At 44.7% G+C, this 17,533-nt stretch overlaps 1 protein-coding gene across 9 annotated transcripts in view; it reads right to left on the bottom strand.

Moving 5' to 3' along the window:
- LOC116240192 (ceramide synthase 4) overlaps positions 1–17,533 on the bottom strand; it is a 66,309-nt gene that overhangs the window by 5,015 nt on the left and 43,761 nt on the right. For 6 of the 9 annotated variants that reach the window (XM_090125842.1, XM_090125841.1, XM_090125844.1 and 3 more), the window contains 8 exons: positions 16,465–16,582; positions 13,113–13,231; positions 9,441–9,498; positions 5,535–5,585; positions 2,993–3,160; positions 1,666–1,794; positions 1,292–1,398; positions 731–887 (listed from right to left, as the gene is read on the bottom strand). In XM_090125842.1, the coding sequence (XP_089981968.1) occupies positions 731–887; positions 1,292–1,398; positions 1,666–1,794; positions 2,993–3,160; positions 5,535–5,585; positions 9,441–9,498; positions 13,113–13,231; positions 16,465–16,582 (907 nt within the window). The remainder of the gene's footprint in view (positions 1–730; positions 888–1,291; positions 1,399–1,665; positions 1,795–2,992; positions 3,161–5,534; positions 5,586–9,440; positions 9,499–13,112; positions 13,232–16,464; positions 16,583–17,533) is intronic. The other 3 variants (XM_031610529.2, XM_090125848.1, XM_090125847.1) reach the window with 2 other exon arrangements.

Raw genomic sequence — 17,533 nt, forward strand, 5'->3', positions numbered from 1 at the left:
TCCAGCCTTCCTGATGGCTCATTTATTTCTAATAAAGTCATTTATTACCTCATCATTTAACACTGTAATAACTGCAGTGGCATTTCACCCCACATGAGAATTAGGAAAACAGTAGAAGGGCCTCTTCAGTCACCTCTTCATTTTCTGCAGCGTGTGAAGTTTCTGGTTTTAATTTGTAAGTAATTTGCTCTATGCTACCTTAAGGGAAGGCTGATAAGGAAACTCTTGACAATATGGATGAAGATAAGTTATTCATGCTTGTTCTTAGTTCCCCTAAGACAGAATTCCCCAGTTGGAGGGTAACAAAACAACTCATCCCAAGTTATGAGGTCAACTCCCATAGAGCACAAACTTGTTTATCCCAGACTGTGTCCTTGGCAGATGGCCAACCCGATGACTTTAGGTCACGTCTTTGATTTTGAGAAGAATTTCATGCTGAGCAGCAGTTTGGTCTCACAGCAGATGCCACATGCTGTAGTCAGAAAGAATGGGATGCATTTCACTAAAGTTTACGCAGCTGCATCTCAGGCATGGAACACTGCTCTATGACTGATAGAGACAAACAGGCAATACCTAGCTGCAATCTCGAACCAGTTGGATAGGAGTCTACATATGTAATTACTTTAGTACAAGGAAGAATCAATCCCAAATAAACTTCTATGCTTCCAAGTAGCTTTAGGGCACCCTCCCTCCACATGTGATGCGCAAGGGACTGCAAGCTGATTCATACCGTGCCCTGAAGCATGAACTTGTAGACCATATGAATAATGAGGCAGGACCAGAAGATGTGAAGCAACTGTAGAGTTATCAGGAGAGCATTCACAAAGTAGTATCCAAAGAAGGGCTGGAATATCTCCATGGAGTAGTAGTAGGTGTTATAGAGCACTCTGCAAGAGAGAAAGAATTGAATTGAAGGGTACTCATGTTCTTAGCAGGGCTGTAAGCCCCCAAAAGCTCTTTGTCACAGAGGAAGTTTCAGGTCATTCATTTCCTTCTTCCATATAACATGTGAGTTCCCCACTGGAAATAAACAGAGTAGAGCCAAAAGACAGGGACTCTTCTGCAGTATACATCAGATCTTTACGACTCCTCTATGAACTCCAAAGCAGACCACCCTTGTTTACCCCAGGGCAGGTGCAACAGCCATATGGCACTGTAATCTACACAGAGGTCAGAGACACGAGCTCAAGAATTGAAAAGCAAAGGCTGTAGCAGAATATTCAGCCCATAGCTGAATTATCCTGCCTCTGAGAAGGCAGTTTTTCATTTTCCTTGACTGCAGCAGACTCACGTGTAGGGGAAAATGACCAGGCGACTGATGAGGAAAACAGCTGAGAAGATCATAAAGAGGCTGTCACAAGTTTTTTTCCACTTCATGTAATTGAATATCTTAGTTGGCTGGAAGGAGAAAGAACAATAAAACAAAGCAGGCCAAGACACTGCATCTACACATGCTCCAAGAGGCTAATGAGCCAGATACAGTACAATCCATATGCAGGTAATCATCTCTCCTCTGTAGGGCACCTTAAGCTAGGTCAAGAGATCAGCAATGAGTTATCAGTGAAATAATGCTTAGCCCTTACTGTACTATAGCTAAAGACAGCACTTGGCTGAAGAGCATTGCTGCCAACTAGGTTTTACCTGGCAAATAACCTTGGAGCTCACCTCTAGGAAGCAATCAGAAGCATCATGAATCACCATCACCAGTGTCCCAATGCGGATGTAATTGGCACAATATGAGAAACTGATCAGGAAGATGGTTGCAGCATGATGGACTATCTGCTCCTTGAAGTCCTGAAGAAAAAGGGGACAGAAGAGAATAAAACACACAGTCTTCTGGTTACAGCATGTCTTCTGGTTACAGCATGTCTCCTACAGGAAGCAATAAAGTCTCTCAAAAAACCTCTCACTGTAATGTGTCAGAATAATAGAATCATAGAACCCTTGGAGTTGGAAGGGACCTTTAAAGGTCATCTAGTCCATCTCCACTGCAGTAAACAAGGACATCCACAGCTAGATCTTCAAGGACAGACGTCCACCACATCTATGGGCAACCTGTGCCAGTACCTCATCACCCTCACTGTAAAAGACATTTTCCTTATATCCAATCTAAATCTCCCCTCTGTTAGTTTGAAACCATTTCCCCTTGTTCTATGACCATAGTCTCTGCTAAAGAGTCTGTCCCCTTCTTTCCTGTAGTTTTTCTTTAGATACTGAAATGCCGCTCCCAAATCTTCTCAGAGCCTTTCCTCCTCCAGCCTGCACAGCCCCAGCTCTCAGCCTGTCCTCATAGGAGAGGTGTTCTGGCCCTGGGATCATTTTTATAGCCCCCCTCTGACGCGCTCCAACAGCTCCATGTCTCTCCTGTACTGAAGCCTCCCCATCTGGATGCAGTACTGGAGGTGAATCTCACAGTACTAAGCAGAGGAGCAGGAGTACCTCCCTCATTCTGCAGCCCACACTGCTTTTGATGCAGCCCACACTGCTTTTGATGCAGCCCACACTGCTTTTGATGCAGCCCAGAGTACAGTTGGCTTTCTGGGCACATTGCTGCTCATGCCCAGCTTCCTGTTCACCAGTACCCCCAAGTACTTTTTGGCAGGACTGTGGTCTATCTTTTTATCCCCAGCTTGTATTGGCAGTGGGGGTTGCCTTGACCTTGGTGCACTTAACTTTGTTGAACCTCATGAGGTTCTCCTGTACCCACTGCTCAAGTCTGTCTAGGTCCCTCTGAATGGCATCCCATCCCTCTGGTGTGTCTATCGCATCTCATGTGGTAGCTCACACCTTTCCATGCCAGGGTTTGCATTTCCCACCTCCCAGAGGAAAGGGAAGTGAGTGACTGGGAATGGAAATTCCTGGCAATGAGCAAGGCCAGAGTGCCACAGAACATCAGACCAACACTGTATGCGCTACACACTCTTGAACACTCTCCTGAGCATTAAACTTGCATTCTGCTTGTGCTTTACTCTTCCCTGGTGCTGTCACTCACCTTCCTCTTCACATCAAAGGGCAAGGTGAAGACCAGCGAGCAGTAGAAGGAAAGCTCCAGCATGTAGTACCAGAACAGAGAGGGCTGGAGAGGCTGCAACACCAAGGGAGAGACGGTGATATACCCATCAGATAAAGCAGAGAGAGAGATGGAAACCACAGCTCCCCTCTATGCAAAAAAAAAAAAAAAAAAAAAAAAAAAAAAAAAAACCAAAACAAAAAACCACACATGAGATCACCATCATGAAAAGATCTGGTTCCTGCAGCATCAAGGGGAAAAAATCAACAGAACAATCTAGTCACTAAACAAGCATCAGCTGTGCTGAGGTAGAAACAAACAAGGGACACTCTACTTTGCATTACCATCGAGAATACTGGGGAACCGGGGGAAGTTGCAGAATGTCTTTATATCCTCTTCAGCACTGTGTGAATTCCTGAGCTGTCACTGCAGAGCTTTGCAAACTCTATATACTGTTTCACTGCAGTGGAGCAGATTAGGACTTGAATAAATCATTCCCTTTGATAGCGTTCAGGGAGACACTTCAGATTTCTTGGACTCTGTCACTGGTTTTTCAGTCTAATCAAATTATTGGGCAAAGGTACAGTGCTCCCGTGTGTGAACAAGAGATCATACAGCGTGAACACTCATCTACATTCTTCTGAGTAATTTTTTCTGGGGTTTTACACGTGGAAAACTAAAAGCTCCGACGCAATCAGCAAGGTATGTGTAAATTAAGGAGTAATTTTTCTGTTGTGAGTTCTGGATCAGAAGGCATTTATTTTCCAAAAGATTTGGGAGAACTGATGCTTCTTTTGCCCTTGTCTGTACCACAGAGCATGGTTTGTTTAACAGAAATTATATTTAATTTGTTCTTGACCCTTTCTACTCTTTTCCAGTGGAATGTTACCAGCTCTGGTTTTGGTCTTTTCTATTTATTACAGCTGTTAGAAAGTGTTTTGTTACGAAGGTTTAAATTTTTCTGGAACATACATGTACTGCAAATGTACAGAAGAAGAAATAAGGATCTGTAGAGTCCTGTTCAAACACAATTTTTGCACAAATTCACCCTTAAAATTTCTGCCTTTGGGTGACAAAAGATGCTTGGAGGCTTGGCCTGAAAGATTGTACCTCATTCCTCATTCATATGCCCCATCATTGCTTCTGTGCTTAAACCTATTCACTGTATTTCCCTTTACAGGTTAGTAAATCTCAATGTACGTTCAATTGTTCTAACGTTGACTGTCAGACCAAGCAGCCTTCACAAGCAGGCTTCACTCTGTCTTTCTTCTGGGATCAAATTGTACTTGAACCTTTTCTTCAATTAATGACGAACTTATTTCTCACCCAGGATGTTCTTGCATTGTAGAACTGTGCATGGGAGCTCCTTGCATGATACCAGTGGAAATTATTATCCTGCCAGAAACACTTTGCAGCCTTTGGATTGAAATGAGCAAATGCTGAAAGGAATCAAAGTCTACCAAGTCAATGGGAGCCTTTTTGCCTCCTTCACTGAGTTCTGAATTGCACTGTCAGAACTCTGAGCATACCAGCAGACTCTGCAAAGGATTCCTCCGAGGGGGTTTAGCTGCCTGTGGTCAAGATCAGTTCTCACACGGCCCATCTGTTTCACCTCAAATCACAAGTGCTGTGAATGAGCTGTGTGAGAAAAAGCAGTCAGTAATTCATTGGGGCCCTCATCTCTCAGGTCAGAAGTTGTGTTTCAGTTCCAGCCTTTGTTGTCAATTCTTGCTTGAACTATATTATAGGTACATTGTGTATGCTGATGTACTTTACTGTCCTGGATCCACACACTTGATTTTAGACCTATCCTCTACTTGCAGACTTGCCTGGTGACCTGAACAAGGTCACCAGGCAAGTCTGCAAGTAGAGGATAGGTCTAAAATCCAGATGCTGATCCCATCCGCATCTGCTCTTGTGCTTTTCCTCTTGTCACTGACTGCTGCTGTCAATCTTTTCTCCCAGTTGGTTTCCCTTGTAGGGCAACACACTCCTTTGGTATCTGACATAAAAGGCAGATTTCATCTGCTCAGGAAAAAGTAACTTAACTAAAGATACTGAACTACTTTTCACAGAATCACCAAATGGCTGAGGTTGGCCCATCTGGAGGCCATCTGGACCAATCCCTTTGGTGTAGTGGAAGGATTACATCTCTCAGAGCATGTCCTCTGCTCTATATGCTCTCCGCTGAAGTTTTCTCCTCCTTTGGTGAAGTGTCCTAAGCCTCAGTCTCCTCTATTAACAAAACAAGGAGCATGCTTATTTTTCATTTCTTCGCTCACCTGGTCCAAAGTCTCACTTTCCCTTTCCTTGTGTAAGTCTCCTTCTGCTATTCTGACTTGTCCTCTATTGTGTTTAGATTAAGACAGATATTAAGATGTTACCTACTGACAAGGATCTGGTTTTGAATTCTTAAGGCTCATCATTTATTCAGTGCTCTCTCTTTTATCTGCAATATAATCTGATTTTGAAAAGAGTACAATACACAATTTATAACAGTAATTTTCACTCCTGGATGACTCACCTGTTGTGGGTAACCTGTCCAGCACTCTCTATGGTCCCAAAGCCAAGGCTTCTGGAAAGAAAATACAACATGAATGACAGGATGCCAGAGAAAGTCTTTTCTTATTAGCCACCTAAATCTCTTAATTGTTGGCTAGCACAGATTTGCTGTATGTTATTACAAACAGAGCTGTTAAACTGTTAAGTTGTTAAGTATTGCAGGCCAAACACCCCTGCCAGGAACATGTATTTTCCTTCAAATGGCAAGGATCATGCTGCAGGCTGCTAAGTAATGAACCTCTGAAAAGATACTGCTTTGTTTACACTTCAAAGAAAACTGCAGTTTAAAACTTGTAGTTTGACAGGACTTTAAACTAGGTTTGAAGGGGGAAAGGGGTGACAGCAAGCCTGCCCACGACAAGGTGTGGGATGGCATAGCTCAGTTAGCGGGACAAGGTGCTAGCGGAGGCCTTCAACCTGCTGCATCTTATGATGATGAAGGCAAGGAGACTCAAGGTAAAAAATTCAAAGGAATTAAGGAGTTCTTCTCCAAGGTGACAAGACCAACTGCCCAGCTGAACTCCCTTAGTTTTCCCAATGAATGCAGCTTGGGAAATAAAACAGGAGAATTGGAAACCACCATGCCACTGCAAAACCATGATGTAGTTGTTGTCATTGAAACCAGAGGGATAATTCAACTGGAATGTGGCTACTGACAGCTACAAGCTGTTCAGAAGGGACAGGCGAGGAAGGAGGGTAGGACACATTGCCCCCTACATATAGGAAGGAATAGAGTGTGAAGAGCTGTCCCTGAAGAATGACCACAAGCAAGTCAGTAGCCTTTGGGTGAGAATTACAGACTGAGGCAACAAAGGGAGCCTTGTGACTGGTATGTATTACAGGTCACCTGACCAAGTGGAGCCTGTTGAAGCCTTCTTCCTCCAGCTACAGGAGGCACTGCGATTGCAGGATGTTGTCCTGCTGGGGGACCTCAACCACCTGGACATCTGCTGGAAAAGTAGCACAGCGAGCTGTAGGCAATCCAAGAGGCTCCTGGAATGCATCAAGGACAACTTCCTGAGCCACATAATAGACAGCTCTATCAGGGGGGATGCAATGCTGAACCTGTTGCTCACCAACATGAGTGAACTGATTGGTAACATCAGAATTGGAGGCTGCCTGGGCTGCAGTGACCATGTAATGGTGGAGCCTTGACTGATATCGGACAAAGAATAAAATCAGGAAACTTAATTTTAGGAATGTCACATTCTAGCTCTTCATGGAGATAGTCAACAAACCCCTTGAGAATCAGCTCTTGAGGACAAGGCAGTGGAATAAAGCTGGCAGATCTTTAGGGAAGCCTTAAGGCACAAGAGCTCCCCATCCCCGGATGTAGGATGTCAGGAAAGGAATGCAAGAGACCAGCATGGCTGAACTGGGACCTGCCGGTCACACTGAAGAGTAAGAAGAAAATGCACAGGCAGTGGAAGCAGGGACAGGTAATCTGCGAGGAGTATAGGGATGTTGCTGGGCTGTGTAGGGAAGGGGTCAGGAAGGCCCAACTGGAACAGGACTGTCATGGTTTTGTGATTTTTGGTTTTCGGTATTCCACATCATAACATCATGTGGGGCACTGAGAGTTTAACTGTTAATGCTCAAGCTCTGGGTACCTGCCTGGAAGAGAAGAAGAACTACATTCCCCAGGGGACTTTGCGGTCACAGAATGTCTCGAGATACAACTCCTGCGCTCTTCTTTTGCCTGCTCTTCGTCGGCTCTCCTCCCTTTTCTCCCTGCTGCTCAACTGGACTGCGCATCTCACCTCAGCCCTCCGCGTTGTGCTGAGGCCTATCCACCTTTCGGACATTCTCTCTCTCATTATATTTGACTTATTAGCTTCAATTTTAATTATATTGTATTATAGTGTGTTATCTTGCATTCCGATACTATATTTAGTAAATTAGTTTGTTTCTCCTCAGATCGTTGCCGCTGTTTCTAATTATTTTGGGGTCCCCTGTTCCCTTTTTCACGGGGGCGCGGATCTGCGGATCCCTCCACCCCGCTAGTCACGGAACTGGGCCGAACCAGCCCGTAAACCGTTGACAAGGACTTAGCAATGCAACAGAAGAACAAGAAAGGCTCCTATAGGTACATCTACCAGAAAAGAAAAGTCCAGGAGGGCATACCCCCCAGAGAGCAACACAGGCAGGCTGCTAACAACAGACAAGGAGAAGTCTGAGGTATTCAACAGCTCTTTTGCCTCAGTCTTTACTGGTGACTGTTCTACACACAGCCCTTGAGCAGATGATTTGGAAAGTGGGAACTGAGGGGAATTGCCCCTCCCACTGTATGTGTTGATGAGGTTCACAACCTGAGGAACCTGAACATCTGTAAGTATGCAGAAGAGAAGGAGGAAGTACTGCAAATCAGAGGCAGTAGTAAAAAGAAGTAGATACAGCCTCCTTCTGGGTGGGAGTGGGATTTACAGCAAATACAGATAAGGAAACAGGGATGTGTGATGCAGTATCAGAGATGTTGAAGTAAACACCTTGAAACAACTGGAACCCAGAAAGGAATCTCACATCCCTGAATTCTATCATTCCTATATCAACAGCAAATAAATCTCTTTTCTGGTAATCTGTGAGATAAAGTTACACTGTTACTTGCTAATATAGTAACTCATATGGCAGAGGTTCGTGCAGCCAGCTGAAAGCTAATACTATAGAATTTAAACTTCAAATTTTGTTGTTTTTCTTTTTCTAGACAAACAAGAAAGTTTCACAGAAACTTTTTGTGTGTGTGTGTTTGTGTGTGTGGAAACTGGAAGATATCTAATGAATGAAGAAAAGATTTTCATGAAAAGTGCAGGTAGTCTCATTCCTAGAATGGGCAGGTGACATGCAGAACAAGATTTTGTTCCTTCTGTCACGACAGGGATCTTGAGCTATGCTGAGCAGGTTATTCATTCCAAACTTTCATAGCTGTCTTCACAGAACAGCCTTCTATTTTGATGTAAAGAACCACAAAACAGTATAGATTTAGACACCTTCATTCCAGTGCTAGCTCATCCTATCTCATACTCATCAGGTACCTTACATTCTGCCTTGAAAGTTTCTGAGTTTCATAGTTCTTCAGTTATTATAATGAGCAGCTTCAGCATAGTCTGTGTCCACTGTCTTAGGATCTGCAGACTTCTCCACTCCAGAAGGTCTCAGGGGAGAACACTTTTGCAAAGCTCACAGAAGAAACTGGGTTCAGCACAAGGGCCAGGGGAAACTTTATCCCACACTCAGAGGAGGACAGGTGCCCCTCATCCCAGCACAGCGACCACAGCTAAGAATGAGAGTGTGTGGTATGATTTCCACCACCTCCTCTGCCTCAGTGATTCAACCCATAGAATTTAAGTCTCAACCTTCTCTTGTCGAGGCTAATCTATCTGTATAAAGAGGAATCACTATTTATCAGATCAGAGAAAAGGCAGACACATTAACTTCACCTCACCTCTTGGCTAAGGAAAACACATACATAAAATTTTTGAATTTCAGCCCACCCTCCAAAAGAAATAAGAGTACTAAACCAGTATTGGACAAAATACATAAACAAGCCCTGAAGCTTCAGTCCCAGATAAATGTTTCATCTCTCATACCATATAAATGGATTTTTACAAATGTATTTTTACAGCTGCAAACACTGTCTCACAACTGTGTCAGATCTACTGCTGTGTGAGAGGAAGATGAAATCTCCTGGTTTTTTCTTAGAGTTTCTTAAGCATGGTTCCTTGTTCTTGTGAGCTCAAAAATGTGCTGTGCAGAGGACATATCTGATGGGAAAATCTCTGTAAGGTTTGAAAACAAAGGTTTGGCACCAACATCTGCCATTCTTGAGGCACTTCCCAGGTAGGACAGCAGGTGGCACTGCTTGTATACTCACATCATACAGTACAGCCAGCCCAGTGAAGAAAGAAACGATGTAAAATGCAAACCTCCAGCTACAAAGAAAGAAAGAAGGATGTCAGTAATCACCCATTAACCACGAAGGTACAATTCTGTGTATCAATCCCACTCATTCAGAGAATGATGCCATTAAAGCAAACAAAAACATCAAAATGTTCAAGGTTTGCCTAGATCCTAGCAGATTCTGTACACTGTTGGCACATTCAACAGGCGCCAAAAAGGCTGTTGAAATCACCCAGATAATGATCTAGGTGATTATCATTTTCCAGATAATCATTTTCTGGATGATTACCTGGAAATAGCCCAAATAATCATCCCAACCTTTCCCAGCCCAACCAGATACATATGTAAAACTCCAGCAGCGCCAATCTCCTCCTTAGGCTTTTGAAGATTAGGTATGCTAAATTCATTGTCATGTAAAGCAAATGACTGTTGTCATGTTTGGTCTCAGTGAAAGCTGCTAATGACTTACCCACATTAAACCCACAGAGATGTACATATTAAGTATTTATAAAATAGAAGTTCAGTGGAAAGTGATGTGTCATGCTGCATATTTACACATACAGGGATGAGGGAAATTTTATTCCGGCAGAAGACACAAGCAGCTACCAGACTAAACACAGAAAATCTGCAAAGGGGTAAAACTGCCTACAACAGCTCTTAAATTACCAAGTATCTCTGTAACAAATTGGAAGCAGCTTTATGTTTTGAAAGACTCCATTTGTCAATGAAACACCCAGGACTCCAAGAAAGACATAAGCTACTATTTCATGTTGGAAGGGCATTCTTTATGTAGATTGCAAACGGCAACAGAGGGCAGGTAGAAAGACATTATAGTCAGTGGGCTGAGTTAGAAACCTATTTACTGTTTAGTGTTCACTAGTACTATTTACTGCAAGGCAGCTGAGTGCAGGGAGAGCTTGGATTTCATCTTGATAGAAGTAGATTAAGCATGTTTGTTTTACAACTCTTTGTCCACAGTCCACTAAATCTTTCTAACTGTAATGATCAGGAATGCTATAAAAAACTAATATGCACCCTTTTTGTTTTGTTTTCTCCATTAGGGGGTTAGGTAGGAGTTTTGAATTAGAGTCTGAATATTAAATGGATTGTCATCAGCTCAGAGGTGATGCCTACCCTACAGATACACTTTTAGTTAGATGAATGTCACTGTAGGTATTTATTTTCTCCTTCATCTCTGTGGCCTTCCTGGAAGAACCTTGTTCTCCACAAGTGAACCAGAGCAGGCACTCAGCAGTTTGACATTTCACCCAAGCTCAGGAGAGTTCTCCTTTGTGGAAAGCTGAGCCAAAGCTAACATTTCTAAGAGGGCTAATTTCTAAAGTTTTACCAAAACATTCTTGGCATTCCTCTAACCACAATTCTGTATTCTGGGTTCACTTCTTCTTCCACCAAACCCCAACATATAGGAACCTATGTGGAACCAATTGCTGAGTGATGCTCTACCATGTACTATTACAGATCATAACCTCTCAGATCTTAACATCTGTAACAACCTTAGGTTGAGATTTTCATAGCCTTTGCACAAGCATGAGGACCAAGTGGGGTCCTGCGACAGAATCACAAAGACACAGACTGGGGGAATAGCTGGGGCATGCTCATGGGGATATGGGCATCAGTGTAGAACAGTTTCCTAAAGAGTTTTACAGTCTTTGATTTTTTTGCTGTAAAATGGCCTTGATGATAATTCATCTAGATTCTGGCAAGAAGGCAATCCCAGCCTAGAAAGCCTGTCTAGGCATGGGGACAAGAATGGACAGTCAGGGAGCTCCAAGAGTTGCACAGCTTCTGACCTCAGCTGTGCAACAGGCTGCCCCCGGCCAGATCACCAGCACCTCTAAGGGCAGCCGTGAAGATGTAAGCATGCAGCCAGCTCAAGTCTGTTGGGACTATTGCTCTGCTATCACTTCAATCTGCAATAGTTGAAGTAACTAAAGAGCGAGGAGTCCAGTGATAGTCCTCTTTTGCCAGACCTGCTTGTGTCTCCTAGGAAAATCTTTTGTATAAGCTCTCTTTCCTGACATTATAAAAGGACCCAGGGGACCTGGGTGTCCTGGTGGACGACAGGTTGGCCATGAGCCAGCTGTGTGCCCTTGTGGCCGGGGGGGCCGGTGGCGTTCTGGGGTGCATTAAAAAGAGCGTGGCCAGCAGGTCGAGGGAGGTGATTCTCCCCCTCTATTCTGCCCTGGTAAGGCCTCATCTGGAGTACTGTGTCCAGTTCTGGGCTCCCCAGTACAAAAAAGACAGGGATCTCTTGGAAAGAGTCCAGCGGAGAGCCACAAAGATAGTGAAGGGCCTGGAGCGTCTCCCCTATGAGGAAAGGCTGAGGGAGCTGGGTCTGTTCAGCCTTGAGAAGACTGAGAGGGGACCTGATCCAGGTCTATAAATATCTAAGGTGTGGGGGGCAGAGTGGCGAGGCCGGACTGTTTTCAGCAGTATGTGGAGACAGGACAAGGGGAAATGGCTGAAAACTGGAGCATAGGAAGTTCCTCACCAATGTGCGCAAGAACTTCTTTACGGTGAGGTGACGGAGCACTGGAACAGGCTGCCCAGGGAGGTGGTGGAGTCTCCTTCTCTGGAGATATTCAAGACCCGCCTGGACGCCTACCTGTGCGACCTGGTGTAGGGAATTGCTTTGGCAATGGGGTTGGACTCAATGATCTCTGGAGGTCCCTTCCAGCCCCTGCAATTCTGTGATTCTGTGATTCTGTGATTGTACTTTCTGGCTTTCAGGGAAGCTGAAAGTCAGCTGCCAACACAATACAGTCTAGCCCAGTGTCTGTGACTTTTGAAAGCAGCACTGTGGAAAAGTTGCAGGAAAGATGCAGCAGAATCATCATAGAATCATAGAATGGCCTGGATTGAAAAGGACCACAGTGATCATCTAGTTTCAACCCCCCTGCTATGTGCAAGGTCACTAATCACAACACTGGGCCACCTCCAGAGCCACATCCAGCCTGACCTTGAATGCCTCCAGGGATGGGGCATCCACAACCTCCTTGGACAACCTGTTCCAGTGCGTTACCACCCTCTGTGTGAAAAACTTCTTCCTAATATCTAACCTAAACCTCCCCTGTCTCAGTTTAAAACCATTCCCCCTTGTCCTATCACTGTCCACCCTCGTAAACAGCCATTCCCCCTCCTGTTTATATGCTCTCTTCAAGTATTGGAAGACTGCAATGAGGTCTCCCCTGAGCCTTCTCCATGTATCAGCTTGCAGTGAAGCAAACTGGAGGGAAACAGAGAGGCAATGGTAGGCTCCTCTGGCATCATAGGAGCAGTAGCAAAGCAGCAGGAAGCAGTACGAAGCAAAACAGTATTGAATTTCTCAGATGTTATCATGTTTCAAAGCAGAGTGTCAGTCTTGCAAAGTCAAAAACAGGCATCCTATAAAGCATAAGGTGAGATAGGAGTAAAAGGAGTCTTGGGGATGAAAATAAAGGGGAGAAGCAAGGAACAATTCAGGAACCAGTAAGCAGCAGCAGAGTCACAGAAGAATCAGGCGGGGCAGAGAAGGCTCAGGAAGCTCTCTGTGGATGAGTGCAGGCAGGCTGGAGGCAGCAAGATGCTTGCCAAGCTCAGAGCCATCAAGAGGCCCCTGCAGCTCACAGCTTGTGCTCCTGCTCACCAGGCCTCGCAGAACTTCTTCGACAGGCTCGGTCGGTCGGTGTTCCTCCGGCGCCGGAACCACCTCTCCACCTTTCTCACTGGCAGGTCACATTGTTTGGCTAAACTGATCAGCTCACCCTGGAAAACAGGTGAGGAGGTGGGGTTCAGATTCAGGTTTGAGGGTCAAAAGGCTACAGGGCTGTCTGGTATGGGTCATCACAGAACATCAATGGAGGTTCCTGGCAAGCCCAGGTCTGCTAAGGCATCTTTCAGTAAGCTGTCCATTACTAGCATAGAGATTTCAGGTAACAGAAAATCTTTCACTTCTGCTTGCAAGCAAAGGTTTTTAATGCTAAATGTTAAAACCTTACATTTTAATTTTTATGTCAAAGTCTCAGGTTTAGAGTTTCGAACTGTGGTCTCTTCTCACAGGTGTTTCTTCTTGAATTACTTAATTTGTCTCTAGTGTCCAAGTCCCTTAAATCTGTCACTCCAATAAGGTTTTATCGAAGCTTAATTAATTTTTAAAGTTCTACACTGGATCTTGTCAAGTCTTTCAGCATTCCTACGCAGTATCAGAGAACAACATGACCAACATAATGAGCAACATCATTTTCCTACCAGTTATTCTCCTTTTGTGGTAAATTCAACACATTACTCACAGAAATACTGCAATTACCTTCTTTCTTGCCCTAGGTCTCCTGAAGAGTTTGCTGTGATGAAGAAGTTCATCATTTTCTATATTCCTTCTGAAAGTGTCATCATGGATAGCTTAGTAAAGCAATAGGCTTTCATCGAATGTGTTCACCTTAAAGGTCTGATGTGACAGTGCTTTACATACCCTGAGAGTGCTGTAAAGATCTGTGTCCACTACCATATTCAAATATATTTATTTCTATTTTTACCTAGTGAATTCTGTTCTTGGGTTGGAGTCACACAGATGACTGTGATTTCAATTCTCCAATTACTCCATGAGGTGATATTCCTCTCAAGGTGAGGGCTGCTGAGAACAGCAAAATTACATCTTATAGAAGCCTGCCATAAGCAGAATTCTAAGAGCTCACAGGAGGGGAAGGGAAGCCAAAAGACTGGCTGAGATGCAAGTGGTGAATGAGAGAGTAAGGCACTGGCCGGTTGTAGAGCTTTGCTCTGTGACACACTGATATTAGAAGTCTCACAGCCAGATATACTCTGATATCCCAGATTTTCTAGGACAAAAGTGCAAATTTCTGCTCCTTCAGTGCACTGGGGGTGCAGTGACAGCTATGTAGAAAGTCTGCCTATGGAGACAGGCCTTGAGTTAGATCTCTGCAACAGGAGCAGTTCTACTGAAAAATGTGCAAATTTCTCAGACAGACACAAATAAGGTCGGAAACCATGGCAAGTGTTCCTGAGAACATTCCTTCCCATTGCTGGGAAGAAAAAGAGGCTGGCTGCACAACCCAGATGAATGCCTGCATTCTTACTTTAGCCTCTATTCTTTTACTTTCAAGCTGCTGCTGAATGTCCTGGGGCTCCATATGACCCACTGCCATATGAAACATGCTGTAACAGCCATGACAAAGCATTAACTTGTTTGCACTAGGACTGTCCAGTGGGACTGGAATCCCTACTCCTTGGTAGTGGCTATTAGCTTTTGCTTCAAGGCCAAGACAGCCTGCAAAAAGGAGATGAAAGGTAATGTTGCATTGGGCTTACACAGCAAGGTTTTGTTAGCAGAGGTGGCCTCTGTGGGCATAGCCCAGCAGCTGCCCCTAGTCTGATCAGATCCAGATCCAGCTGCTCCAAAAGGGACCTGCTACTGCCAGGGCTCAGCTGTGAGCAATGCTTGTTACGCGCTCTGAGGAAAGGGAAAAACTGCTGTTACTGAAAGAGAGGGAGGAGGAACAGAGAGACAAGCAGCTCTGCAGCCACCGAGGTAAGTGCAGAAGGAGAGCAGGCGGTGCTGAAGATGCAGAGTAGAAGAGCCCAGGAGAGGCCATGGTGGATCACGCTGTCCTCCTGCAGCCCACGGGCACTGTGTGGAGAAGATCTCCACATACAGCCATGGAGGAGCTCACGGTGCAGCAGTGGATATGGATTGGAGGAGGTTGCAGCCCATGGAACCCGGCAGGAGCAGCTCTGGGCTGCAGCTGCCACCCGTGGTGATCAGTTTGAGGAGGGCTGGAGGAGCACAGGGCCCCATGCTGGAGCAGTGCTTGGAAAGCTGCAGTCTCTGGAAGGCCACAGAGGGTCAGTTCAGGAAGGATGGCATCCATGGGAGGGACCGACGTGGAGCAGGGGCAGATAGTGGCCAAGGTGGAGTAGTAGAGACAGAGCATCATGGACTGACCACAGCTCCATTCCCTGTCTCCCTGTGCTGCTTGGGGAGAGCAGGTAGAGGAGTGTTTATTTGAGTAAAGGTATTTTAGTTTGCTTTTGGTTCTCTCTGCTCTGTGCCATTAGTAATAGGCAATGAATTATATTAATCTCTCTATGCTGACTGTTTTGATTTTGATTGTAATTAGTGAGTGCTCTCCCAGTTCTTATCTCAACCCTTGAGCCCTTTTCTGCCTCATTTTCTCCTCTCATTCTTCTGATGAGGGAGAGTGAGATAGTGGTGTGGGGAGCTTTTGCTAGCCATCAATTTGTTATTTGAACTCATTACAGTGATTCCTTTACCTACAACAGAGTTACATCCAGGGACTTAACTGACAAGGTTAAATCCCAATACAGAATATCTGCAGTTCTGCCAATGTTTTTTTTTCCTCAGACACAGACATTATTAGTCCAAATTATCCTGCCAAGATCCTCAAGATCACTCTTTTTCTCTCTCATGGGAAAACTATCTACCATTTGTGCTTGCAGTATTCTGATGGTCCTTATTGTGTCTCTGATGAGAGAGAAGATTTTAATTGGATTCCTGAGAGATCAGTAAAAAAACCTGTGGATTGTACAGCAACAGAACGATCTGCCTCCCAGAACTAAAAGAATCATGCAATCCACATGTGCTAAGCTGCAAGGATTCACAACAGGGGAAGTCAGTTCAAGTGAGCTGATATGACAGCAATTTGCTAATACACGAAGCCATGTACAAGGCGAACAAGAGCAAATAGGAGTTTGGAGAGAAGTCTCCTGTCCAAACAAGTCTGAGATTCAATTCTTTTGAGTGCAGTCCCTGGAAAGCTGTTATTCCCACATATTCAGAAGCAGAACTGATGACTTGCAGCATCTGCAGGATGATCTTTGCGTAGGCTGGTGTCAGGAAGCCAGTGCTACAGTGTTTCTTTATGGTCTGCTGAGTGTCCAAATGAAAGATTCCAAACGTGATTTCATTTAGGCAAATACACAGGGCCTAAATCTAGAGGAAAGCAAAGGAAAAAAGAACTCACCTCTTTAGGGTTCTTACAATTCACAGTGTAGAATGCTTCCAGAATGGAGATGGACTGAGCCTTAGGTCTCAGCTTGTCCTTCACACCTAGTTTGGCACTGAGAGGCAGGGCTATGGCTCTGCAAGAGAAAAGATAAAGATTCAGCCCAAAACAACAGTGATTTCTAATACAGAAACACTGTAAAACATTATGTAGTACGTAACAGTTTCCTCCTACAGTTGCCTGCTACAATTCCCAGTCACAGTACAAGTATCACATCAATCAAATGAGGAAGACAAGTACAAAACCTTGCAGCAGAAAGAGCAAGACTTGCAGTCTACAAGCCTGAGCTTTGTTCAACATTGAATAAGTTTGGAAATGCTACATCCTGCTTTGTCAGTGCTTGCAGAGACAGCTGTGATCCCTGCCATTGCTTTTTGGCTTACCTGAAGCTTATGCAGAGTGCCACACTGATGGTATGGCTTAAATCTAGGTGACACTGGGGTCCTGCAGGGACATCTGGGTCCCATCCCATGTGGACATCTGGGTGACACTAGGGACATCTAGGTGACACTGCAGACATCTGAGTTCCATCCCAGGTGGACATCTGGGTGACCCCGTGGACACAGGGGTCCCATAAGGACATATGGGTGACAGTGGGGTCATCTAGGTGTCCCTGGGGACATCATGGCCCCATCCCACGTGGACATCTGAGTAACATTGGGAACATCTGGGTGACATTTAGGAGATCTTGGTCCCATCCTACACGGACATGTGACCTAATCTAGGTGCTCCTGCTCCGGCAGAGGGATTGGACTAGATGATCTTTGGAGGTCCCTTCCAATTTTTGATATTCTGTGATTCTGTGATTCTGTGAAATGCTGTTCAGTTTTTATGTTGTACATACAAGGGCACTCACTTGAATTAAGGACTTGGCTCAGGACCAAGAGAGAGTATGAGACATGCAGAATTAATGGAAAAAAAACTTCCTGATGAAACAGGAGGCCACGTGGTCTTTATTGGAAAAATGTTCCTCAGTTTTTCCTATGACAAGCCAAACAAAATAAGGGCACAAGCAACTTCATACTTA

Source organism: Phasianus colchicus, chromosome 28 (genome assembly GCF_987193195.1).
Source record: "Phasianus colchicus chromosome 28, bPhaCol1.hap1.1, whole genome shotgun sequence".
NCBI classification, from domain to species: domain Eukaryota; kingdom Metazoa; phylum Chordata; class Aves; order Galliformes; family Phasianidae; genus Phasianus; species Phasianus colchicus.